General features: G+C 39.3%; 1 protein-coding gene across 1 annotated transcript in view; it reads left to right on the forward strand.

The window, feature by feature from the left end:
• The window catches only part of RELN (reelin), a 511483-nt gene that overhangs the window by 425670 nt on the left and 59703 nt on the right, over nucleotides 1-26110 (forward strand). Inside the window, exons 41-46 of the mRNA XM_056118569.1 lie at nucleotides 669-898; nucleotides 6868-7088; nucleotides 9146-9293; nucleotides 12848-13106; nucleotides 14245-14494; nucleotides 18757-18925. Coding sequence (XP_055974544.1) covers nucleotides 669-898; nucleotides 6868-7088; nucleotides 9146-9293; nucleotides 12848-13106; nucleotides 14245-14494; nucleotides 18757-18925 — 1277 coding nt within the window. The remainder of the gene's footprint in view (nucleotides 1-668; nucleotides 899-6867; nucleotides 7089-9145; nucleotides 9294-12847; nucleotides 13107-14244; nucleotides 14495-18756; nucleotides 18926-26110) is intronic.

Genomic DNA, 26110 nt, shown 5'->3' on the forward strand with positions numbered 1-26110 from the left:
GAGAGGGGATTGGGGAAATAATGGTTAAAACTTAGGGAGAATCTTTTCATTATAGTTGGCATGGCTGGGCTATGAAAGGGGGCCAAAGGCAAAATGGGAATCCTGTGCCAGTTTCTTCCTTACCCATTTCTGAGGATTTCTTATAAAGTGAATAAAAATGAATTTTTCATGAGCCCCTTTGAGAGTCTTTATGAAAAAATATTCAAAGATAATATATGATATTAGGTGTGTGTCCCTGGGTGGAGCGGGCTGGAGCAATAGCACAGCGGGTAGGGTGTTTGCCTTGCATGCGGCCGACCTGGGTTCGATTCCTCCCCCCATCTTGGAGAGCCCAGCATGCTACCGAGAGTATCCCGCCCACACAGCAGATCCTAACAAGCTCCCTGTGGCGTATTCGATATGCCAAAAACAGTAACAACAAGTCTCACAATGGAGGCGTTACTGGTGCCCGCTCGGGCAAATCGATGAACAACAGGAGGACAGTGCTACAGTGCTATCGTGCAATATATATAATTCAGGCAAAACAGAATTTGACAGTGTTAAATATTTCATCAAGACAGCTCCCAGAAAAATTGACTAAGGTAAATAATGAAGTGGTGAATCATTTCGACACTTGTTACTCTGACGTAATTTGTATTGAGTTTTTCTTTTTTTACTTTTCCCTCCAGATTAATGTTGGATGCTCAACAGATAGCTCATCTTCTGACCCAGTCAAACTGGAATTTTCAAGAGACTTCGGGGCTACCTGGCACTTGCTGCTCCCCCTCTGCTACCACAGCACCAGCCACATCAGCTCCTTATGCTCCACTGAACACCATCCGAGTAGCACCTACTATGCAGGGACCACCCAGGGCTGGCGGAGGGAGGTCGTACATTTCGGGAAGCTGCACCTTTGTGGGTAAAGACCTGCTGTGTCACACAGCATTTGTTTCTCACTTGATGGTTTTCTCCCTCACCTCATCACCCATGTGTCCCTCTGCCAGGAAGAAATTGTACCCTCCAAGTTCACCTGCAAGAGAACAAAGGCTATTTCAAACATCAGCCATGGAGCTAACCTGCTACTAACTTAGAGTTTAAAGACTTTTAATTTAGAGTTTTAATAGGCTTAAAGGGTACATCCTGTACTTTCCATCCTCATGGGGGTTTTTTAGATCAATTAGGAAGCAACAGAAATATGATTTTCCGTTAATATTATAAGCATCTGCACCCCAGAATACAAATCTGGTTAGAATGATGTACCTTGGGACACTGGTCAGGTCTCTCCTGCAGGGACAGGGCATATGTGGAGGATGTGCATTTCCAGAGCGTACCGTGTGCCTTAGGAGAAAGAATGGGAGTGCTCTAACCCCCAGGCATTTCTACTCTTTCAGCCTATCTTAGTATTCTTATTACACATATATGACTCTTCTGTTACAGAGCTATTCAGAGATAAAGGTCTTCAACTCTAATAGAAATGAAGTGAAAAGTATGGTTCAAAAATATAACTAATAAAATAAGTGAACAAAGAGAGGGCATCAACAAAGGACCTTGTCTGGGAATCTTTCTTTTCTCTCAGATTATTTTCTCACTTGATGAGAACTTACTATTTCAGGGTATGTCCCCCCCAAAGAAAGAAGAAAGTAAAAATATATCTTCCCAGGTTGAAATAGACTTACGTTGTTAGTGTAAAGCAGTATAATTAGAAGTCTTGGGTCTTTAAGCAAAACCACTTACTATCTACTACTTATCCAAAGGGGATAAAAGAAATTTTCAAAAGGCTACATTTCCTGATCTTAAATCCATTTGCTTCTCACCATATCATCAGCTTAATTTTTTAAGTGATTTTGATGGCTAAATACTTGAGTATTTTGTAATTTTCAGGTATATCATTTATTCTTGATATTACACTAAGATATTATTTTAATAGCACTGTAGCACTGTCCTCCTGTTGTTCATCGATTCGCTCGAGTGGGCACCAGTAACATCTCACAACAAATTGTGAGACTTCTTGTTACTATGTTTGGCATATCGAATACGTCATGGGGAGCTTGCCAGACTTTGCCGTGTGGGTGAGATACTCACGGTAACTTGCCGGGCTCTCCGAGAGGGGTGGAGGAATCAAACCTGGGTCGGCCACGTGCAAGGCAAATGCCCTACCTGCTGCGCTATCGCTCCAAGCCCATTATTTTAATAGTAAATCTGTTTTTCAAAAGTAAGCATTCCTAAGAGAAAATTGCCTCTAGTTTCTTTAAATGATCTCCAGGAGTCTAAACGTGTCTCTGGAGGTCTAAGGGAGAGCTGGAACTGAGCATTCTTCCAGCACAACCAGAAAACTATCACCGAGACAGAGGTGGGGGGTTGGGAGGGTGCGGTGGCTTGAAGGATAAAATTGTCTCTAGAATGAAGCAGAGGAAAGAACTCAGAAAAGGCTTTACTCAAAATCATTATTTCAGGTCAGATATTTCTAGAAACAAACTTCTATAAGAGTAGAATATCCTGGGGACTTGAAGGAGCTCTGATGAGGAGCTGGGAGGACCTCAGCAAGAGGAGTTTGGGGTCCTTATCTTTAACATGCTGACATAAACATCACTGTGCAATGGTAGCTATCATTTTCTAGAAGTATTGTCCCCAGGTTTCTAGAAAAGAAAGTCTACACTAGTCAGAGAGTCAAGTGTTGCAGCAGAAGTACAGCTGCCAGGAGCACACACTTCTGGGCAGTGTAGCGGGGGCAGGGCTGAGACGCAGTTGCGTGGACCCCTGTGGTAAGACTGTGGCCGTTCAGCAGTGCTGAAAATACCCAGGGCTTCTCTTTGACAGACCTCTCCTTTCCACCAATTACCCAGCTAAAACTCAGAGTCAAAAGAAAACAACCCTCATCATTTTATGGTTTGTTGGCCAAGATTTTAGATTGTTTTGACCCACATAGACTTTCTTCAGCAAATTATCACCAGAAGTAATCCTGTTGATAAAGCTATGAGATATGATCACAAAGATCTGCTTCTCAAAGTCCTGAGCAAGACACTTTTACTCAGGGAAAATACTGGAAGCTTAGGGAGCCGCCTCCCTCCATCTCTCCCTTGGCAATACCCAGTAAGTGTTTACTCAGAAGTGGTGATATACTTGGAAGTTTTTTTTTTTTTGGGTAACACCCGGCGATGCTCAGGGGTTACTCCTGGCTCATGCACTCAGGAATCACTTCCTGGCGGTGCTCGGGGGACCATATGGGATGCTGGGAATCGAACCTGTGTCGGCCATGTTGGCTGCGTGCAAGGCAAACGCCCTACCTGCTGTGCTATCGCTCCAGCCCATTTTTTTTTTAACTTGGAAGTTGAGACGTGTTTACACCTATATTTTCACCTTCTGCTGTTGTCAATTTAATAACATATAAAAAGTGAAGAGATTATACCATCATGTTATTTGTAGCCTAGAACACTCCTGTGTATATGTAAAGAATATAACTCTGTAAGGAGGCAGACACACCCCCAGACTGATATACCTATCTTTCAGATTACCTTCAGCCATTTCTGTGGAGAAGAATTTGCCTTCAGATTAAATAAGAGCATTGGTCAAGATTCTTGGCCATTCAATGTAGAACAGGTTTTACCCAACATGCCCAGACATGTTGCGCACTCGGTCCAGGCAGACATGGGGTGCAAGATGACGGGAGTGTGGAGAAACCACTTTAGAAAACAGCTGATGGCCATTCACTTTAATGCCAAATACACACATATTTTATAGAGGCTCTCGGCTTAAGAGGATGGTCCAAACACATAAATTTTAGCATTACTGACCTATCACCTTTCCAACTCTGCTTTGCCCTGGCCCAATCCCAACTAAAGCTAGATGCTGCAGTTAGGAATGCAGTTAGGTGACAACTCTTAGGAAATGAGACTCAACAAAGGGATACCTGGTGCTTGTAAAATGTGCCCCAACACTCTCTACTGGGTCACTTTGCAGAGCCAGGTCTTATCTGCTATGCACGGACAGATCTTATCTGCTTTGGCGCCTGTTGCCATGCTCCACAATTCGGTGGTGTAGAGGTATGGTAACCATGTAGATCAAAACCATCAGAGTCAACTATATTGCAAGCATGCAACCCAAGCTATAAGTCAACTTCTAATCAGTTTGTTAAGGAGACAGAGTAGGAATAGGCATCTTGGATCTTTAGGTGGAGGAATGCACACTGGAGATCAGTGTTGGAGCACTGAATACCCAGAAATAATCTGTTATTAAAAGCTTTGTAAATATAAATATATATATATTAAAGATTTTGCCTTTAAAGTGGTTTCTAGTTCTTGTTTTAAGAAAGGATTGGACATTTTTCTTAAAACTCATACACACATGACTTGCTGGAAAGCAAAGGTTAAATTTTCTTCAACTCGGTGACCCATTTCTTGGTTTGTGTAATTTAATCACTTAAATTACCCTTTTCTGTTAATTCACTGGATTCTAGGTTTACCAAAAATATATTATATAATATGTTTTCCAGAGCAGAACTGTGCACTTTCACCTCCAAATCTAGATAATTCACATTGGAGGTTTACTGCTGCACTCTATCTAATGTTATTTTTATCACCTTTGTGTCCTTCTTGTCTAATTTCTTTTTGCCCCTAAACTTCCTAATTTTTATTGCTTTGTACAGTTTTATAATGAGTCACCCAAAACTCGTATTTAATGAAAGCATTGTATGTGCTTGAAATTTTAAGTTTATGTTTGAAAAACAGATCCTTTTGAATTCACTGGCTTGAGAGAACAAACACTTGACACTCTCCAGGGGAAGGTAGTGCTGAGAAAAGTTTAAAATAAGATTTTAGCAGAAGGGATACACAGTGAAACCAAACCCTTCAGCCCATTTATCATAGTGCTTGCAGTTTCTGTGTCAAAGCAGGTGAACAATAATAAATATCCAACCAAGGTGGTTCATTTGTATTCAGAACATTTGAATAAATAAGTTCAGAAAATCCTTGTAGGCTGTTGTTCAAAGGAAAATGCCAGCCATTTCCCTCAGCTCAGCAGTCTGAAAGTTCAAACAGTAGAAAGTGCTTCTTGCCAAAACCAAACTCTGACAAGTATTTGAAAATGAAACTCAATTTTGAACTGGCATTTTGGGGCCAGCTTAATGTAGTTGGAGTTGTGATATAAACAGTGAAATTGGGGTTAAAATTATATATGGAAACTTGACACTGTCTACTTCACTATCCACTAAACTTTAAAAACATGGGGCCAGAGAGCTAGTACAACAGATAGGGCATTTGCCTTGCATGCAGCCATTCCCAGTTTGATCCCCAGTCCCCACCCCCAGGTGGTTCCCCAAGCTCCACCAGGAGTGATCCCTGAGTGCAAAGCCAGAAGTAAGCCTTAAGCACTGCTGGATGTGGCATCCAAAAATAAATAAATAAACTACAGAAACTTAATCGGTGTTTCTAATATTGACTTACACTTTCTCTTTTCAAGTAAAAATTATTCTGAGTTCAGTTTCTGTGACCATTGAAACTTGCAGATTTGCAGAATAAAAGTGAGTCCCCAGGCCAGCTCTCTTATAAATATAGTAAATATTTCCATAATGCTACCAAAATATTAGGGTATTTCCAAGGAGCTAACATGCCATCCATTACATAATAAGAAATCCCTTACAAATAAAATGGAAGATTCTGATTTTCAAATTTATTAAAGAAATAAATTTATCCTCATGCCAGTAGTATAAAAATCCAAACCTCAGTTTGGCTTTTAAAGCTTTTCACATAAAAATATGAATAAGAAACATTTATTGGGACCTAGTTGTAACCACAACTGGTCTCATTCACCAGTGTATATGAAAACACTGAATTTGGCACCATGAAAGGAAGCCATGGTGAGAGAGAAAAAGACTTGAGACATTGGTCTCTGGAAGTATATTATCAGTAGGGGAAATAAGTATACTTTTAAGTAACTCCAACTACATAACTATAGTAATGGAAATTGCATTAAAATTATAGACGCGAGATCAAGAACTAGTTGTTTACTATATTGCTCAGCAATCCTATTACTGTTCTATCCCAAAAGACTAGGAAACACATAGCCAGGAAAATAGTTGATTATTAATACTCATTGTAGCACTATTCACATTGACTTAAAAAGTAGAAGAAAACAAATTTCCATTAATTGACATGCAGATAAAATTGCTGTGTCCATACAGTGAAATATTATTCTACAGAATTCTTTTACTACTACACTGTATATGAACCTTGAAAACTTTATACTAAGTGAACAAAGGCAGACTCTAAAGGTCATATAAAGTATGGTTCCTTTTTTATAAAATATCGAAAATCTGTAAATCCATAGAGCTAGAAAGCAGATTAGTGGTTGCCAGAGGTAGGAATATAGAAGACTAAGGAGATACTGCTGAATTGGTACACATTTCCTCTCCAGGGTGATGAAAATGCCTTGAAAGTAGATAGAGATCATAGTTGAGTGATAACGTGAAAGTCCTAAATGTCACAGAACTGTTAATATAAGTGTACTTTATGTTATGTGAATTTTACTTCAATTACTAAAAAACATTATATAGAAGATGATATAGTGTGATGACAGATGAGGAGTTAGGATAACAGAAATTTCATCAATAAAGTCAATATTAAAAAAGATTAGGAAGTGCAGGTAAATTTTTGACATGTGATAAAATTTGGAACCATATGCAGGAAGCAGAATCTTAATGGCAGTACCCTAGAATTTTTAGGTAAAATCCTGCTTGAAGAATGGGCTTTATGTTCCTGAAATGGTACTATGTTTTCTACTTCTTCATTGTGGTATAGTAGTAATAACTGCCCACTACTCATTAATAATATGTGGTTCCTTTGAATTATATTGACTGGTTATTTAGCATCTGAAAGACCTATTTCTCTTTTCCAGATCTGTGCGTTTCAGATGGTACCAAGGATTTTATCCTGTTGGTTCTCAACCAGTAACATGGGCCATTGATAATGTCTATATTGGTCCCCAATGTGAGGAGATGTGTAATGGACATGGGAGTTGTATCAATGGAACCAGGTGTATATGTGACCCTGGATATTCAGGTCCAACCTGTAAGATAAGCACCAAAAATCCTGATTTCCTCAAGGATGATTTTGAAGGTAATCTTTCTCATAAAATTCTATGCAGTGTTGTGAAAAAAAATTACATGTTAAATGCAATTTGCATTATAGACTGAACCTTAAGTTCTACTCTACTCTATCATTTTATTATTTATCATTACAATTTGAACCACCAAACTTTTCACTGGGTTCTGAATTTTATATGGTTTTATTTTGAAAATATGGTCAGTAAGACAAAATCAGATCAAATTTTTAAAAATCTAAAGCTGTTTCTGGCACTTTTTGTATCATGTGTAATTTAATGTCTAAATCTTCTTGGATAGCAGGAATAAGTTTCCAAAAGTAGAAATTTCTGTAATTGTTTTGCCCGCCAAAAATCCTCTTTTTGCATCTTTGTTTTGTATCTAGAATTTAATACCTTTATGTGTGGATATCATATTACAGCATAAAAAAACAGTGTGTGATATTATGATCAATTTGGGGGGAGGAGGAGAGAGTGTTGAACCATACTCTTTGGTTCAACCGGACTCTTTGCTCCGGGATCACTCCTGGCATGGCTCAGGGCACCATATGGGGTGCCGGGAATTAACACCAGATCGGCAGCATGCAAGACAAGCGTCTTACCCACTGTGCTATCATTCCAGGCCCAGTCAAATTTTTTCATATTTAATATTCTACTCATTGGATGTTCTGATAAAACTCTGAAAAAGACATTTTTATAAAAGGAACTGGAATCATTAGCTACATTAGGATAGTGAGATTAAAATATTTTTTCTTTAGTCATCTGTGAAACTTATATTTATGACTTTAAAATATGCTTTAAAGTTATATTTTATTGTCAGTAAAATTGAATATTACAATAAGTGAATCATAAGCAGTAATGAAGTGCTGATTCGCATTCCCCATCCCCCAGCATGAATAAACCTTGAAAGTGTAGTGCTGAGTAAAAGAAGTCAGACATAAAAGACTGCATCCCAATTGATTCCGTTTATATGAAACATCCAAAAGAAGGCAAATCCATGGAGACAGAAAGCAGATTAGTGGTTGCCAGGGACTGGATGTGTGTGTGTGAAGGGGTCGAAGTGGGGGAGTAAAAAGTTTCCTTTAAAGGAGAAAAAAAGAGTTCTGAGGTTAGGCAGTGGTCCGGTTGGCACAAAATTATAAATATTTGTGCCACACCAAGTGCCACCAACCTGAATTACAAATGGTTAAAATACAAAATTTTATACTATATACATATATTTACTACAATAACAAAAACAAGTATCTGAAGAGATGAAGGGATTTAAGTGCTGATGTTGAGAAACTTTTTTTTATGGACAGCATGTAGTTTGAATTACACCCAGTGGTGCTCAGGGCTTACTCTTGTCTCTGTGCTCAGGGATCGCTCCTGGTAGAAGTCAGGGGTACATAAGGCAACCCTAAACTCTGTACTGTCTCTCCAATCCTGAAAACCATTCTTTCTGAGGCTGGAGGTATAGCACAGCAGGTAGGGCATTTTTGCCTTGCATGTGGCTTACCTGGGTTCGATTTCCAGCATCCCATATGATCCCCCCAAGCACCGCCAGGGGTAATGCCTGAGTTTATGAACCAGGAGTAACCCCTGTGCATTGCCGGGTGTGACACCCCCCCCCCAAAAAAAGAAAAAAAAACCATTCTTTCATAGGAAATACTAATTTACACTGAAACTCACACATTAAATCTGGAGATTTTAAATATATTTTAAAAGTACCTGACTGGGAAAGCTATCCTCAGAGTAGCAAGGATACAATAAAGAGACCAGTGGGAAGGTCTCAGCCACCCTTTGACTAATCAGGGTCCTTTTATACAATGCAGCAGAGCTGAAAGGAGGGAAGACCCAAAAAAGACCTCCTTCTTCTGTCAGATGGATCCCTGAATTTTAACTGCTGAGGCTGGACAGTTCTAACAGACTGAAATGTTGAAGAGATAGATCTCTTATCCCAAATCTCTGACTTCAGTATTTATGACTTTGGGTTCCAAAACTACACAACATCATTTATCACACTCCTTTCTTGAAAAATAAATGATTATATTTTGGGTCATAGGTAAATCATGTTTTTCTACTTTTTTTTTAGGCCAGTTGGAATCTGATAGATTTTTATTAATGAGTGGTGGAAAGCCCTCCAGGAAATGTGGAATCCTCTCCAGTGGAAACAACCTTTTTTTCAATGAAGATGGCTTGCGCATGTTGATGACACGAGATCTGGATCTATCACATGCTAGGTAAACTTTTTTTTCTTTTCTTCTTTCTTTCTTATTTTAGCCACAGTGATTTACAGTACTGTTCATGTTAGAATCCCAAATCCACACCCCCCCCACCCAAGCGTCCATTTCTCTCCACCTGTCTCAGGGTTTAACCCTTTTGAAATACAGTATGGATACTTCTTGGAAAAACTAAAAATTGAGGTTCTACGTGACTCAGCAGTCTCTCTCCTTGGCATCTGCCCACCCAAAAACTCATTCAGAAAAGACATCTGAACTGCTGTGTTCATTGTAGAGGCAGCCTTCCTTTCTCCTTTCCATTTTCCTTTCTTCCTTCCTTCATCTCCGCTCCCTTTCTTCATTTTCTATTTTTTTTTAGTTTTTCCTTTTTTTGCCTTTTGGGTCACATCCAGCAATGCTCAGGGGTTACTCCTGGCAGTGCTCTGGATACCATATGGGGTGCCAAGAATCGAACCTGGGTCCACCGCATGCAAGGCAAACACCCCTACCCACTGTACTATCACTCCAGCCCCCTTTTATTTTTATTCTTCCTTTCTCTTTCCCTTTCTTCCTCTTCCCTTCCTTACTCTCATTTTTTTCTTTTCCTTTTCTTTCTTTTTTCTTCCTTTCTGCCTTTCCCTTTGTCTTTCTTCCTTCTGACCTTCCTTCCTTTATTTATACCTTTCTTCTTTCTTATTGAAGTATTATTGGTTTATAACACTATGTAGGTTTGGGTCAGCAATGTGGTCCAAAAATAAAAAAAAAAATTTGTACTAAATTAATTATAACGCTATAATTTATAAATTAACATCTGTGTATTTGCGTTATAATCATCACTGAAAGTTTAGTTTGTGTCATTATACCATTGATTCATTTTACTCAGTTTACCCATCTGCCTCTTCCCTCCTTTCATATGCCTTTTTTTCTTGTGCTCTGCTTATTTTATTCTTTTGTTTTATTTTGTTTTTATTAAACGTAAGTGACATCATTTGATTAAATCATTTAAAATCATTTCTGAGCTATTTAATAAACAAACCCTCTGGGTTTGTTCATGTTAAAAATGGCAGGATTTCATCTTTTTTATAACTGAGTAGTATTTCATTGTGTTTATAAATTATATTAAATTTATTAACTTACCTGGCAATAGAGACTTAAGTTGTCCCAACTTTTGCATGTGTCTTATTGAATTAGTGTTTTCCTGTTCTTCAGACAAACATTGGGACTACTAGGTCATATGGTATTTCTGTTCTTAGTTTTTGTTAGTCTATTTTTCATAATGTCTGTACCAATTAAGTTAATAGTTTGTAAATGTGATTGAAAACCATATTGTACTGTACAGTAGCAAAACACAGTAGAGTAAGAAAAAAAGCAGAGAAATGTCAGGGATAAATTCTTCCTTTGGAAATGCTTAAGATATTCTCTTGTCAAAGCCATTCCAATAAGACACAATTTACATGATTTCCATTATGAAACTTAGAAAAATTTGTGCAGTAACTAGATCAGAAGTGAAACATAACTGATGAGATGAAAGCTAATAATCTGGCATTTTATAGGCGTTGACTAGGAAATTACTTTAACTTCAAGAAAATATGTTTGCATCTTCTTTATCTATCTCCTCTGAAACAGTGTGTCTGGCACTTAAACTGTGAGGAAATTATTTACATCTCATGCTTAGTAAAAAAAAATCTTAATTAAAATTCAGTATGTCCGCAAATTGTTCACAATTAATGTTATATTTGTTATCCATATAAGAACATTTAAAGCATAGTCTATCTTTAAAAGTATTTCTCTCCAATGATTTTTTCATATAATCTAAGCAGTAATTTTCTAAACTGAGCACACTCAGAAACAAACATTTAAAACTGACTCAGAGGATTATGTCCTGTCACTATGTGTATCCCTTGATCCTCTGATGAGCCAAAAACTTAACCAGGAAGATAAAAAATAGAATTTAACATATGTAAAATTTGAATACTGACCTGTTTTTTTTCAAGTAAACAAAGAAATCATATTTTTGTTTTATAAAACATTCCAGAATATGAAACATCTTAACATATTCAATATACCTATAACATATTTACCCTCGTCTTCTAAGTCTTTACATTTATAGATAAAATTCGAGTGTGCTTCATAGAAAATGTAATTTTATAAGATAGTTCACTTATAGAAATTTCATAAGGCTTTGTAAATCTCCATCCTACTTTGACATATATGATTTCATTGGATAATCTTTATTTCAGACTTTTGTTAACAACTAAGTTATCTAATTTAGAACTTGTTTTATTTTTCCAAATAATCATGACATGGTTTATCTATAATTAAATTGATTAAACATTTTCTCAATACAAGTAGACAAAATGCTGTTTTTTTCTGTAAATAATTATTGTTTTATAGAAATAAACATCACTAGGCACTATGTATTTTTTTCATTAATCCAATGTTAAAAGCTCCATTATTTATCTCATCTCAGTAGCATGCTGTGTAGGATTTGCATATATTGACCTCAAAATGCTCCGTGCAAAGTACCAATTTTCTCAGGGTTATGAGATAAGTGAATGCCTGATTAATAGATGGGGGAAGGGGAACTCATGAAGAATGTATGGTTCTAATATGGTACTGATAACTTCTATTATAAATCCTATTATATTTCATATGTTTGGCATGCAGGCATTATTGGGTATGAGTGTTAGTTTGCTCATGAAATGTATTCTGCATTGCCAGCTAGCACAGCAGCCAGACCAAGGGCCAGCAGCTTGCCTGCCAAAGATAACATGTGAGCTAGTTTTCACTGGCACCCCTGCTGCTCTCTGCCACTCTGTCCATCTCCCTGCCAGCTGGGTAGGATGCCATAGGCTGACCGCTACCGTTCTCCATGACCTGTATCATCCAGACCCAGCAACTGTCAGAGTCTGGTCAGCCCACCACAGCCACAACCCACACTCCTGCACCCCTGCTTCTGGCAAAAAAGAAAAAGGCCCTGGCTTGACATATTTCTTCCAAAGGATGCCTGGCCTTTCGCAAAGAGGGGCTACAGCTAGTGAATGTAAATGTCTCCGCAAACCAATAATGAGCTAAATCTGAAAAACTGCTGGTAAAACCTAAGTAGGAGTGAATTCAGCAAAATAAATAAATAAATAAAAAGTAACAAACTACATGAATTACATTCTTCCCAGTTTCATTGATGCCATAAATCCAGACTTATCTTAAGTAGGTCACAGTATACATTCCCAAACTTAAGACAGCCTTTGGATCCCTTCTATCTTACAGAATCGGCAAAGGGAACAGGGATAACTCAGTTCCCAAAGACCAGCCCTCTGTGGAGGGATGTGGACTAGAAATACGGTGATAGAAGTGCCAATTTTCAGACTGCACATTTACTCACCTTCTCTTTTATTATTATTATTATTATTATTATTATTATTATAAAAATTTCAGCCTTTTAAATGAATGCTTCGAATGTGCATTAAGTCATCATCTTCATTAAGGATAAGCCCCGGTATGACACCGTGTGCTTTTGTTAATGCTCTGAATTTCTCTCAGAAGTAAAAGTCTACAGTAAATTACATTCCTGTCAGATTTGTGCAATTCTTCATGAGACTGGGATGTGGTAAAGGCGTTCCAGACCCCAGGAGCCAGCCTGTGCTTCTCCAGTATTCTCTCAATGGTGGCCTCTCATGGAGTCTTGTTCAAGAGTTCCTGTTCAGCAACTCCAGCAATGTGGGCAGGTACATCGCCCTGGAAGTACCCCCGAAAGCCCGTTCTCCTTCTACTCGCCTCCGCTGGTGGCAGCCATCTGAAAATGGACACTTCTATAGTCCCTGGGTTATCGATCAGGTCAGTCCCTTGGCATGAGCACTCTCTCTCTCTCTCTCTCTGTCTCTCTCTCTCTCTCTGTCTCTGACTCTCTCTGTCTCTGTCTCTCTCTGTCTGTCTCTGTCTCTCTCTATCTCTGTCTCTCTTTGTATCTGTCTCTGTCTGCCTCTGTTTCTGTCTCTGTCTCTGTCCCTCTGTCTCTCTGTCTCTCTCTCTGCCTCTCTCTGCATCTGTCTGCATCTCTGTCTGTCTCTGTCTTTGTCTCTGTCTCTGTATCTCTCTGTCTCTGTCTCTCTCTCTCTCTCTCTCTCTCTCTCTCTCTCTCGTTACTTGAACTAATGTGGCCTTAGGTAGCTTTAGTCTAAGCACTTCACCAAGAGAAAACAACAGAGAAGTCCCAGGACTGACAGTTGAGTGTCTTGCCCAAGGGCATGCAGCTGGATTAGATTCCATGTTTTTGCTTCCTGTTCTTCACTATTCTTTAATCACTTGAGTCCATAAAAATAAACAGAACAGAAAGCCCAGGTTCTGTTCATCAAGAATTCTGCCATATGGATAGAGGGACTTTATCAAGCATAATACGAGTTTATAATTCTCTGAAAAGGGAAATGTGCAGATTAGCACTGGTGCCACACACTGTAGTTCCCAAATCCTCTTTCCCAGCCTTTGAAGAAAAAAATAAATAGATCTCCCTAATATCCTTATGGACAGTTCCCAAGGACCTCCATGCATAATCAAATGTGTATCAAATAGAACTCAAAGAACCCGTTAACAAACAGCAGCATCCAAATGAAGAATGGGGCCTGAGATGCCTTAGGGTATGACTGTCCCTAAATAGAAATTTTACATGGAAAATAATCACATGGAAGCCAAGTTTTGCCTTCACAGTGAGGGTACATGCAGTTTCCAAAGGCACAATTTGGCCCATGGAGGCTGTGAATAGTTTTGTCAGTCCTTTGATATGTTTTCTGTAGCTTCTTGCCAAATGGGCAGGCGGACCACATAAACAAGAGTATTCTGAAAGAGCCCCTCGCATTATGCTAGCTGGATGCCAGTTTTTAGTAGTCTGATCAACAAAAACAAACAAAAAAGATGGCGCTTGCTCTTATCTTAAAACCAAACTGAAAAATTTGAGGATGTTTTTATCGCTACATTTCAGATTCTTATCGGAGGGAATATTTCTGGCAATACTGTCTTGGAGGATGATTTCACATCTCTGGATAGTAGGAAGTGGCTGCTTCACCCCGGAGGCACTAAAATGCCAGTGTGTGGCTCTACCGGTGATGCCCTCGTCTTCATTGAAAAGGCCAGTACCCGTTACGTTGTCACCACAGACATTGCTGTCAATGAGGACTCCTTCCTACAGATAGATTTTGCTGCCTCCTGCTCAGTCACAGACTCTTGTTACGGTAAGTATTCCATTTCCAGATAGAGGAACAGATGTGTGTAGATGGCGTTTATGACTGTCTTTGCCAGTGGACCACTTACGTCTCTGATAATTGAAATCTGTTGGGAGTTGAACCATAGCTACAGTCTTCAAAACATTGCATATAAATCAAGTTTCAGAAATCTCTTTTTAAAAGCATAAATGAGAATGTAAGCTCTTTTAGCACATGAAGACTTCTGTTTTAAGTAAATAACGACACTCAACATATCATTTTTAAGTATAAGAATTTTTTTGTTTTTATTTTGGTTTTGGTTTTTAGGCTCTTGAATCACACTCAGCTGTGCCCAGGGGTTCTCTCAGCTATGTGCTTGGAGGGGGGGGGGGGGTGTCAATCCTGGCCGTGCTCAGGGGCTCTCATATACAACTCATGTGCTCAACCCATAGAACTAGCTCCCCAGCTCTGCATGTATTAAATATTCTTAGTATCAGGTTTGCAGAATAAAAGTCTATCATGGCATAGAGAATAGGAAAATAAGCAAATAAGATGTAATATATGTTTTTAAGTTTTCATTCATTGGTCCTTAAGTGGGCTGGAGCAATAGCACGGCAGGTAGGGCGTTTGCCTTGTACACGGCCGACATGGCCGAGCCGAATGCGATTTCTCCGCTCCTCTCGGAGAGCCCGGCAATCTACTGAGAGTATCTTGCCTGCATGGCAAAGCCTGGCAAGCTACCCGTGGTATATTTGATATGCCAAACACAGTAACAACAAGTCTCACAATGGAGACGTTAACTGGGCCCACTCAAGAAAATCAGTGAACAACGGGAGGACAGTGCTACAGTGCTACAGTGGTCTTTAAGTTAGTCCGGTTGTTATCTCCTTTTTATCTCCCCACTAATAATGGAAATTTTTCTTCTCTTTTGCTGTTATGCCTTTTTGTCAATATGTATCATAGCATATTCTTTGCCACCCTTAATGTAACCAGATTGCATGCATATGCTCACAATCACATAGACAGAGTTTGTAGGGGAAATAAAAACCTGCATTATTACATACTTAGGCCCTTCACCAGAACTTGCAGACCTGGTATGATTCCCGGGGTCTCCTAATCTTTTACCACCCCACTCTTCTTCTAAGAGATTCAAACTAGAATGTTAGTAAGGGTCTTAATAGATTCTAAATTCTGGGAGGCAGAAATCTGAGGTATTTTGTAGTAATCCAACGTCTTGAAGAATCCCAAGTTTTCATATTTCTATTAGTTTGAACTTAATGGATATCTCTTAGAGGGAATCCCAGAAGTGTTCTTTCTACGTCAGGCTTATTTAGTCAACACTGTAAGAAGTCAGTTGGGTGGACCCTGGACAAGTCTAATGTATGCCCTGTCTGTCTTCAGTAGGTACAGTTTGGGTGAAGAAATTCTTTAAAAAGTTAGAATGCTAGGCTGTGGAAATAGCTCAAAGGGTCAGAGCATGTGCTTTGCATATGAAAGTCTAGGTTTGATTTCTGGCACCACATGGTCCTCCAGCACCAACAGGGCTAACTGCACTGGGGAGTAGCCCCTGACTATAGTGTGCCCCCCCAAGAAAGTTAGAGTCTAGTAAGTAAATTAAATTCTCTATGGAGAGGTACAGATGCAGAGTGTATTAGGAGTTTAAGAAGAAAAAAATGTGACAGAAATGCCTCTGGACTGTGAACTAAGCTATGACCTCATTCCTCCCTGGGAGAAGAAGGATGTTTGTCCCTCCGCCTTTTCCCCCTTCGCAGCAGCATGGTGACCACTATTTTTCAGAGCCTATTGGACAAAGAGGTATGGGCTTGCAGTGATGGGGCATGAGGGGTCTCTCAGGATGGGGGACGGAAACAGCCCGCCCCCCCACCCAGACCAGACCCCAAGTCGCCATGCACGAAGGGCTTCTCTGCTCCCAAACGGTCATGACCCCAGAGGCACACAAACCAATCTGGGAACCCAGTGGCTTCTGGCAGAAATCCCTCTGGATTTAATTACTAAAATACCAGAAATCCAAAATATGTTCTTTATTATCAGCAATAGAAAACAAATTATCTAATGATGCCTTTTTCGGCAGGTCTGGTAGTTAGGGGAAAATTCCGAATAATAATAGTGGGTCTTCTGTCGAAAAATTGAATGTAATCAAAGTAAAGAGGGAGTAAAGTGAAAATCATCTGCTACACAGGCAGGGGGAGGGAAGGAATTGGGGGTATACTGGGATTCTTGGAGGTGGAACATGTGCACTGGTGAAGGGATGGGTGTTTGATCATTGTATGATCGATACTTAAACCTGAAAGCTTTGAAACTGTTCTTACAGTGATTCAGTAAAAAAAGAGACAAAAATGACCAAGAAAAGAAGAGAATTCAAGGCATTGATGACTGGATGGACTTGAGAGTGACTAGAAAAGAGAGGGGACCCCAAGCTTGGTTTGACATAGAAATAGAGCTGGGGACTTTCTTGGTTCACAGGGAAACCTTCTTAGCAGATCAGCTTGTACAGTTAATTCTTGTACCTGCTGGGGGAGAGGAGATAAAGGAAATTCAAGATTCTTGGAGCCCACTTTCTCGGTTATATGTAAAGTAATCGCAACCCACATAAGTAAAACATGGTCAGTTCAACAGCTACAGCAACTGGGCTGGACTTTTGCCCTCCTAAGAATAGTCTTGTGTACTTCCTTCTACAACTTGGCACCCCCTCCCTTTTGAGAAAGGCAGAACCGATTGATAAAATCAAAGCAGAAAGTGGCTAAGCAGAGTGGGCAATAAACTATGAAGGGTTTACAGAGGAAAGAACAGGGATTTATGCTTGACAAAATGATCTATTAGAGGAACAAAGTGTGAGAGGTGACCGGATGTGCTTTAGGAGGTTAAGCCCAAGAACTGATGAGCAGGTGGGTAAGGAAATCCCAGAGAAGAAGCTGCATGGTGACCTCTGTAGGAGGCAGTGAATGAGATTAATATGAGATGGTACAAAGCAAAGGAGAAAAAGAAGCCAGTCTCAAAACTTGGTGATAGTTGAACATAAAATAAAGAAAAATAAAGGAGAGAGAAGAGTAAAATTTCTAAATTTTGAACGAAGAAGACCAGGTATAAAAGCATTGACATTGGCAGAATTTGGTAATTGAGAAGCAATACCTCTTTATGAGAGAAAATGATGAGTTTTTCTTTAGGATAAAGTAGGGTTCAGTGGAGCTATCTTTTAGTGAAAATTAGAGACACAGGTTTGAAACCCAGCACTGCTAGTGTTGCCCTGGTTTTCGTCAGCATCACAAGGCACAAGCAATAGCACATCACCAAGATTGAGCATTGAACCATCTGGCTAAGTGGGATAGGACTTACCCCTGAGTAGCACTGAGGGGGAGACCCAAAAAATAAAAACTGAAGAATAACCATCAAACTCTGTGGTAAAGATGCTAACTAATAAATAAATGGACATAGAATTATTATATTCAGATATGTGTAATTTATATGGTATTCCACTAGCTGTCACTGTCACTGTCCTCCCATTGTTCATGGAATTGCTCAAGCGGGCCCAGTAACATTGTGAGACTTGTTACTGTGTTTGGCATATCAGATACATCAAAGGTAGCTTGCCAGGCTTTGCCATGCGGGCAAGATACTCTTGGTAGCTTGCCAGGCAATCCGAGAAGGGCGGAGGAATCAAAAGTGGAGGAATTGAACTCGGGTCAGCCTGGTTGGCTGCGTGTAAGGCAAATACTTTACCTGCTGTGCTATTGCTCCAGCCTGTCCTCTAGCTATCACTATATCACTGTATCACTGTCCTCCCATTGTTCATCAGTTTTCTCGAGTGGACCCAGTAATGTCTCCATCGTGAGACTTTGTTGTTACTGTGCTTGGCATATCGAATACATCACAGGGAACTTGCCAGGCTTTGCTGTGCAGGCGAGATACTCTCTGTAGCTTGCCGGGCTCTCCAAGAGGGGCAGAGGAATCGAACTCGGGTTGGCCATGTTGGCTGCATGCAAGGCAAACGCCCTACCTGCTGTACTGTCGCTCCAGCCCATCCTCTAGCTATTACATTAATAAATACATATAAGTTACAACTTGCAGATGCTGCTCCGACTGTCCATGAAGCAATAGTTTTGTTATGATTCTTTTAAAAACTTCTCAGTATAAGGAGTAATTCAGAAAAGTTTTTGTTTCACATGACTCTATCCCCTTCAAAGAAATCTTTGACTGAAGTTAAAACATAAGTAATTATGGTGCCTGTGAGCGCATCCATGTATTTCTATTCAGAATAATGCTTCCTGTTTCAGCTATTGAGTTGGAATACTCAGTGGATCTTGGATTATCCTGGCACCCACTGGTACGGGACTGTCTGCCTACCAATGTAGAATGCAACCGCTATCACCTGCAGCGAATCCTGGTATCAGACACTTTCAACAAGTGGACCAGAATCACTCTACCTCTCCCTCCTTACACCAGGTATGGATGCTTCTGCATGTAGTGAACCCAAATGTGAGGTAATTTAGCATGTCAGATTTTAGCATAGCAAGTACAAAATGAGATGCAGGAGACTCTGTTGCTAACTTACATCATTGCCAGCATGCTTTATTAAGACAATCTTAAGTATAATAGAAACCAGTTTTTGTAGTGACATTGTTTTATGTTCTCCCAAAATCCAAGCCATGGCTGATTCTTAATTCAGATATTTTTTATTTTCTGTTGTTGTGGTGGTGGTGGTTGGTTGGTTTTTGTTTGGGAGCCACTCCTGGCTCTGCTCAGGCCTTATTCTGGCTCTGCACTCAGGGATCACTTCTGAAAGGCTGAGAAGACCATGTGGGGTGCCAGGATTGAACTCAGGTCAGCCACGTGCCTTAGCTACTGTACTATCTCTCTGGCCCCTACTATTTTTAGAGAATAGCCTATACAAAAGAACAGTGCTGGATCCGTCATCTTCTCCAATTGATTTAGATTTGTGAGTATCAAGTCTTAAATTTAAAACGGGATCCTTGGATTAAAGTAGTTTCAAATGGTATCTGCTTTCTGTCAATCAGACTACTTTCTGTAAACATAGTAATAAATGGTGTCGTATAAATAGATATAGCAAATAACTGTGATTAAAATTAGTATCTGATTATTTTTTATGTTATTTTGAACCCATAGTTTAAGAGCATTATCACCTGGAACATTCTTTCCTGTGAACAGCCATTGTAATTTCCCCATTCATATTATCTTTAAGAAGTTATAATGGCTTAATAAAATTTCCTGGAAAATACTGGTAGCACTGTAGCACTGTCTTCCCATTGTTCTTCAGTTTGCTCAAGCGGGCACCAGTAACATCTCACAACAACTTGTGAGACTTGTTGTAATTGTTTTTGGCATATCAAATACATCACGGGTAGCTTGCCAGGATTTGCCATGAGGGCAGGATACTCTCAGTAGCTTGGCGGGCTCTCAAAGAGGGGCGGAGGAATTGAACCTGGATCGGCCCCATGCAAGGCAAACGCCTTACCCAGGATAGCTGTGCTATCGCTCCAGCCCAAAGGAAGTGTGCCTGGCCGCATAGAAAATACTGGTAAGGTAGTTAAATATAAATTATCTTTGTATATGTGCTCCTGTTTGAGAAATGCAAAGAATTTGCCTTTTCTGCTAGGGTAGTGTTGTATAAATTTGCTCCTGCCCCTCTCTTGATTTTAGCAACTAAGATTCTAATCATCGGAAAGCTTTAAAGTCTTGACAGAAAATCTTGTTCCCTCCAAGAACATTGCTTATATTGCTGCCATTAAAAAACAAGTAGAACAATCATTGCAGTCTATGAAAAATTAAATTCTAGTTTGGGCTCTTTATTGTTATTTCACCCTCCCCCAAATGAAAAAAATGAATAAATCTTCTAGGAAATGACCATAAAAATTCACTATTCATGTAGGGCATAATTTTTCTTGGGATTATCATAAATGGGAAGGTTTTAGTTACTAACAGCCTAGGCTGCTCTGCAGTTGCTGGCTCAGAGGGAAAAGACTATATTAACTGTCAGCAGAGTTGCCAAGTTTAAATGAGATACACGAGATTTTGTTGCTCATTAAAGGTATTGCCAAACATGAATTATTAAGGTGATCTTATTAAGTGAAATAGAAAAAAAACCTCCATTAAAGCAGCAGTCTTTTAAGTCTTTATGAATTCTGTGAATTATTACCAAGCCACTTTGTAGTATTTTGCAAATAAATGACATTTTAAGATTTATTCCAGCTAAGTCATTATACCCCAGAGTCTTTTATTCAAGAAAAGTAATTATTCCTCATTTTTTAATCTATCCGTTAATTCTCTCTTGCACATACCCACAAGAATTTTGACCCTTTCAAATGATAGTTGAAAAATATTAATGAACATTTATTCCCTTTTGTCATTGTACTCCAGCCCGATAGCACAGCGGGTAGGGCGTTTGCCTTGCAAGCAGCCAACATGGCTGACCCGAGTTCAATTCCTCGGCCCCTCTCGGAGAGCCCGGCAAGTATCTCACCCGCATAGCAGAGCCTGGCAAGCTCCTCGTGGTGTATTCAGTATGACAAACACAGTAACAATTGTCACAATGGATACGTTACTGGGCCTGCTCGAGCAAATCCATGAATAATGGGAATGACAGTCATTGTACTGAAAATTAATCAGTTTTGTTTATTATACTACCTTGGAAATTCTTGTTGTGCAAGACTCCTGAAGGCAACAGTGTCTTATAACTAGCCCTTTGGGTAATTCAGATGTGGGCTCTGGTGAAACTCACACTAGACCCACTTTAATCATTCTTTACTTTATGGTAAGGATCATTAGAACACTGAGTCAGGTGCAGAGTACTTGTCCCAAAAAGAGTCAGCATATCTACACCATATCTGCCCTTAAATACAATACAGTTTAAAATATGCTGTGTTCTTATTTTCACTTGAATTTACTCCATAGTGTTCAGACATCAATGTTTCTGTTGCCCATCAGTGTGGATTTCAGTTTGTAGCTCTTCACTGTACTGACATAGTACTGACAACTTAGATCCAGGTGCTAAGAGGCAGTTAGGGGCTAAGAGGCAGTTAGGGGTGACTGTGACAATCTGCCAATTGTAGTTTGTCCACGCAGTTATCATGAAAACACCAGGCTAGGATCCCAGTATGGCTGGCACAAATGTGATGAGAATTAATGGAGGTTGACTGTCTACAGGTTGACATCAAACCCTTCCCCAAAGTGCAATGGCCAGATATCATCAGTAGTTATCATTCAGTTGTTCACTTAACAATTGTTTTTGAAGTGTTTTGTTCTGTAGATAAATGTGAGAAACTGAACTTATCTCTGTCTAAACATTTGGTCCTGTGGGAAATGTATTAAACAGATCACAGCAATCACAAAAATAAATATTTAATTCGATCCTGATAAGTAATGAAAGACGGTTGCTTGATGCTGAAATTATATAAAGTAGAGAGATCTTCCTTGGTCAGAAAAGGTTAAGGAATACTTTCCTGAGGCAATAATAATTGAGATAAAAGGTTAAAAAAAAATGGATAAGAGCTAACTAGGTAAAGAATAAGAAGGAGAAAGATCTGGGGATTTGTTACATTAAGTTTAAAAAGCCTTGGGTGTAGCACTGATGATAAGATTTGCATTCAAAAACCCTTGTTTTAACTGGAGGGCAAGTTGGTACAGATAAAAGTAGTTTAAACTACTTAAACTACTTAAAACTCTTAAGCAGATAGTAAATGTGGTCCTTTGAACTAAAGCTAATGAGTGTAAACTGTGGTACAGAAGCCATGAAAATAGTGGAAGAAGTAATCATAACTGAGCGCAGTGGTGGACCTAGGACAGTGAGGGAAAGGGCAGCATTGAAAATGATACCCTGGTCCCTCAATTGCAAGACTGAAACCGTGCTGGTAGGGGTTTGTTTTTGTTTTTTGGCATGCCAGCAAACCAAGACCTCATACATGAGAAGCATGTGTTGAGCTGCATTGCCAGCCTGAATGCTGGTGCTTTCCACTGGGAAGAGAACACTGAGACTTGGCTCCAGACATGACAAGGTTAAAACCTAAATAAACCAAAGGTAGATAAAAACACTGTCTCTATTCCTTCCTCTATACACGGGTTAATTAGATCTTCCCAGAAGGCAAATGGTGGTAGAGTGCAGTGCTGTGGACTATGAGTCAGTAGTAATGACTGCACTCCTGCTTAAGTTCCCACCACAGAAAAAGATAAAATCTGGGGGAAATGAGAATATACCCAATCAACATCAACTAATCATTCACACTGTATTTACTTTAGCGCTCCTCTGTGGAATGTAGATGCTGAGAGGTAGGAGTTGAATATGAGAGCAAGAGGGTGTTTGAGAGTGGGAAGGGGGGAGGGGTACCTGGCCCTAAAGGATGGCTGTAGATTAGAATAATAATGAACAAAGCTGGCATACAAGAACATAAGCCTGGAGGGTAAGCACAAGTGTTGCTGATGGAAGAAGACTCAGGGCTTAAGCACAAGTGTTGCTGATGGAAGAAGACTCAGGGCTGGAGCAGTAGCACAGCAGGTGGGCATTTGCCTTGCACGTGGCCGACCAGCATCCCATATGGTCCCCTGAGCACTGCCAGGGGTAATTCCTGAGTGCAGAGCCAGGAATAACCTCTGTGCATCGCCAAGTGTGACCCAAAAAGAAAAAAAAAAAGAAGGCTCATTTCTGGTATTGTCAAGAAATGCTAATTATTAGAGTCTAGTTAACAGCAATCATTATGCAAAGCTAAGGGAGATAAGATTTGTAGGAAAAAATATGAAGTCTAATGAGTTTTACACTGAAAATACTTTGCTAAGAAAAAAATAAGGGCAGCTGGAGTGATAGCACAGCGGGTAAGGTGTTTGCCATGCATGCAGCCGACCCGGGTTCGACTACCAGCATCCCATATCATACCCTGAGCACTGCCAGGAGTAATTGCTAAGTGCAGAGCCAGGAGTAACCCCTGTGCATCACTGGGTGTGACCCAAAAAAGAACAAAAATAAATAAGGGCCAGAGCAATAGAAGAGCAGGCGGGGAGTTTCCCTTGCATGAAGCCAACTTAGATTCTTTCCCCAGCACTCCATGTAATCTCCTGAGCACCACCAGAATTGATCCCTGAGTATAGAGCCAGGAGTGATCTCTGAGCACTGGCAGGTGTGGCCCAAATTCATATAAATATATATATTAATATATATTTTATATTTATTATATATATTAATTTCATAAGAATTATATATAGGCAATACACCCATACATACAATTAAATATGAAACAAGAAAGATTCAAGTAAGCGAAAGTGTAAGTTGTTATGATGATGGCCATACCTAAGTAGCAAGGTCCTGGTTACAGCTGACATGGAGAGGATGAGCTGCTGCTCCAAACACCAGAAAGAAAGAATTGATGAAACTTAGCTACCAACTTCCTCTCCAGTGCATACATTTAATGGTAGAATGAGTGAACAAGCTCTTAAAAGAACTTGGAAAATACAGTCAGGAAAGTAGAATAAGAGTTCAAATAATATGGTATCCAAAATTCAAATGAGAAGAGAATATCAATCAGAAAGAAGTAGCTATCACTAACAACGAGTCAGGAAGACAGAAAGTCTCACAGTTAATTTACTTGGCTTTTCAATTAGGAGATAGTGATGTTGCAGAAAAGTTTCAGTAATATATAATAAAATGAATGCAACTTTTCTGAACTCAGAGACTTACATACTTGTACTGCCTTTTATTATAGCATTTTTGGTAGTACTGCATTTTTTCCCCTTTATAGTTCCAAGTTTCAAACCCAGGATCTCACCACATGCAAGGCAAGTGCTATTGCTGAACTACATCCCCTTCCCATAGGAATGCATATTTATTGCTTTTCCTCACAGAATTAAGAGAGGATACTAAGAATTCTTAAGACCGATATTAAAAACAAAGACACTGTTGGGAATATTGTCAAGTCCAATCCTTAGAGAAAACAGTGCGGAGATTCCTCAGAAAATTAAAAATGAAACATCCACATGACCTAGCAAGTTCCCTTCTGGGTATCTACTCCAATACTAGAACATTAATCTGCCAGGATGTATGTACACATATATGTATCACAGAATTGCTCACATTAGCCAAGGTCTGGAAACAACACATGTGCCCAACAACAGATGAGTAAGATAATGAAATTGTGATATATATTCACAATGGAATACTATTCAGCTATAAGAAGGATGAAATCATGCAGTTCACTGCAATCTGGATAGAATTGGGAGGATCTAAGTGAAGTGAGTTCGAGAGCAAAAGACAGTTGCTGCATTTGCTTATTTTGTGAGTATAAGGAAACAAGTCATTAGACAGTCCCCTGTGGAAACAAATTCTGAGATGTGGCTGGGGAATAAAGAGGTTCTGTGAAGTCAAAGGAGGGAAGGGAGAAGGGATCTTGAGAGAGTAATGCACAGTTACTGACACTTTTGTGGTGGGAGTAATGAAGAAACATTGCAAGCATAAAATAAGAATATGAAAATTATTGTAAACCAGTTTCCCTCAATAAAAATTTTAATTACTTAAAGATGAGATGCTACCAATTTCTTAGCCCCTCTTCTAAATCAGCCTCCTGTTTCCCAAATCTAAAAATAACAGGTGACTCAAGTGGCATGGGTTCTTAAGAGTCACCTGAGAACCAGGTGAGTCTTCAGCAAGTAACCCAAATCCACTAAGACAGGACCCAGGGGGTTAGCTGCCACTGAAGGCTCAAGGCTCGGGTGTGGGGCTATTTTAAGTCCAGTTTGAAGATGATCCATTCCCTTTGGCTAGCCCCAGTGACCCAGCTGATACCACAGTCTTTAAAGATTAACTACAATACTTTGGAAGTCAAGTGGCTTTTAACCACAGCAGGGAAGCTATTTAATGTTTGCAGGAAGTTTAAAGGAAAGGTGATAAGTATAAGAAAGGGCAAGAAGAGAGGAAAGATTAGGGTGATCCAAGGAGATGCCTATAAGCTTATTGCACGTAAACAAATTTTGAGCAGGAGGAAATTTTTCAGTGAGATTCTCACCTACTATAACTGAAAACAAAGGAAAGGTCTTATCCTTAGAAAAAGTAATAGTTAAGCACAAAATTTATTAAATTTGTCAGAAGTAATGATTAAGGGAATTACAATTTCCTTTTAAAGGAGAGAAAAGTTCCAGCTTAGCAGTAGTTTCTGAAAGACTTTTTGGCAAGCACTTACATTACTAAACAGCTTATTGATTTTTTTCACTCATGTCAGAGAAGTCTTGCATTTCCTTAATGTAATTATCTTTTTATACATTATTTTCATATTTTTGAGTGTTACACCTATTTTTTCACACACACATACACAGAGAACATAAAATAGTTTTATAAATCATGAATCATTCTTCACTGAAAATATACTTTGTCATCAATAGGAAATTCCTGTTATCCAAAGGCTGGTCTACTGTGTTTGATGTCCTTAGTGAACTTACTGAGCATACTTTAGTTTTTCTCCTTCCTACTGATGATAATCATCACCAAAATAACAACCAAAAAAATCCCATTTTACCAAAAACTAAGTTTTTTTACTTGTGATTCTCAAATCAGAATTTTACTGTGAGTTTAAAAGGACCACCGATGGGCCTGGAGAGATAGTATTGAGGTAAGGTGCTTGCCTTAAATGAAGTCAA

Source organism: Sorex fumeus, unplaced genomic scaffold (assembly GCF_029834395.1).
Source record: "Sorex fumeus unplaced genomic scaffold, SorFum_2.1 ptg000037l, whole genome shotgun sequence".
NCBI classification, from domain to species: domain Eukaryota; kingdom Metazoa; phylum Chordata; class Mammalia; order Eulipotyphla; family Soricidae; genus Sorex; species Sorex fumeus.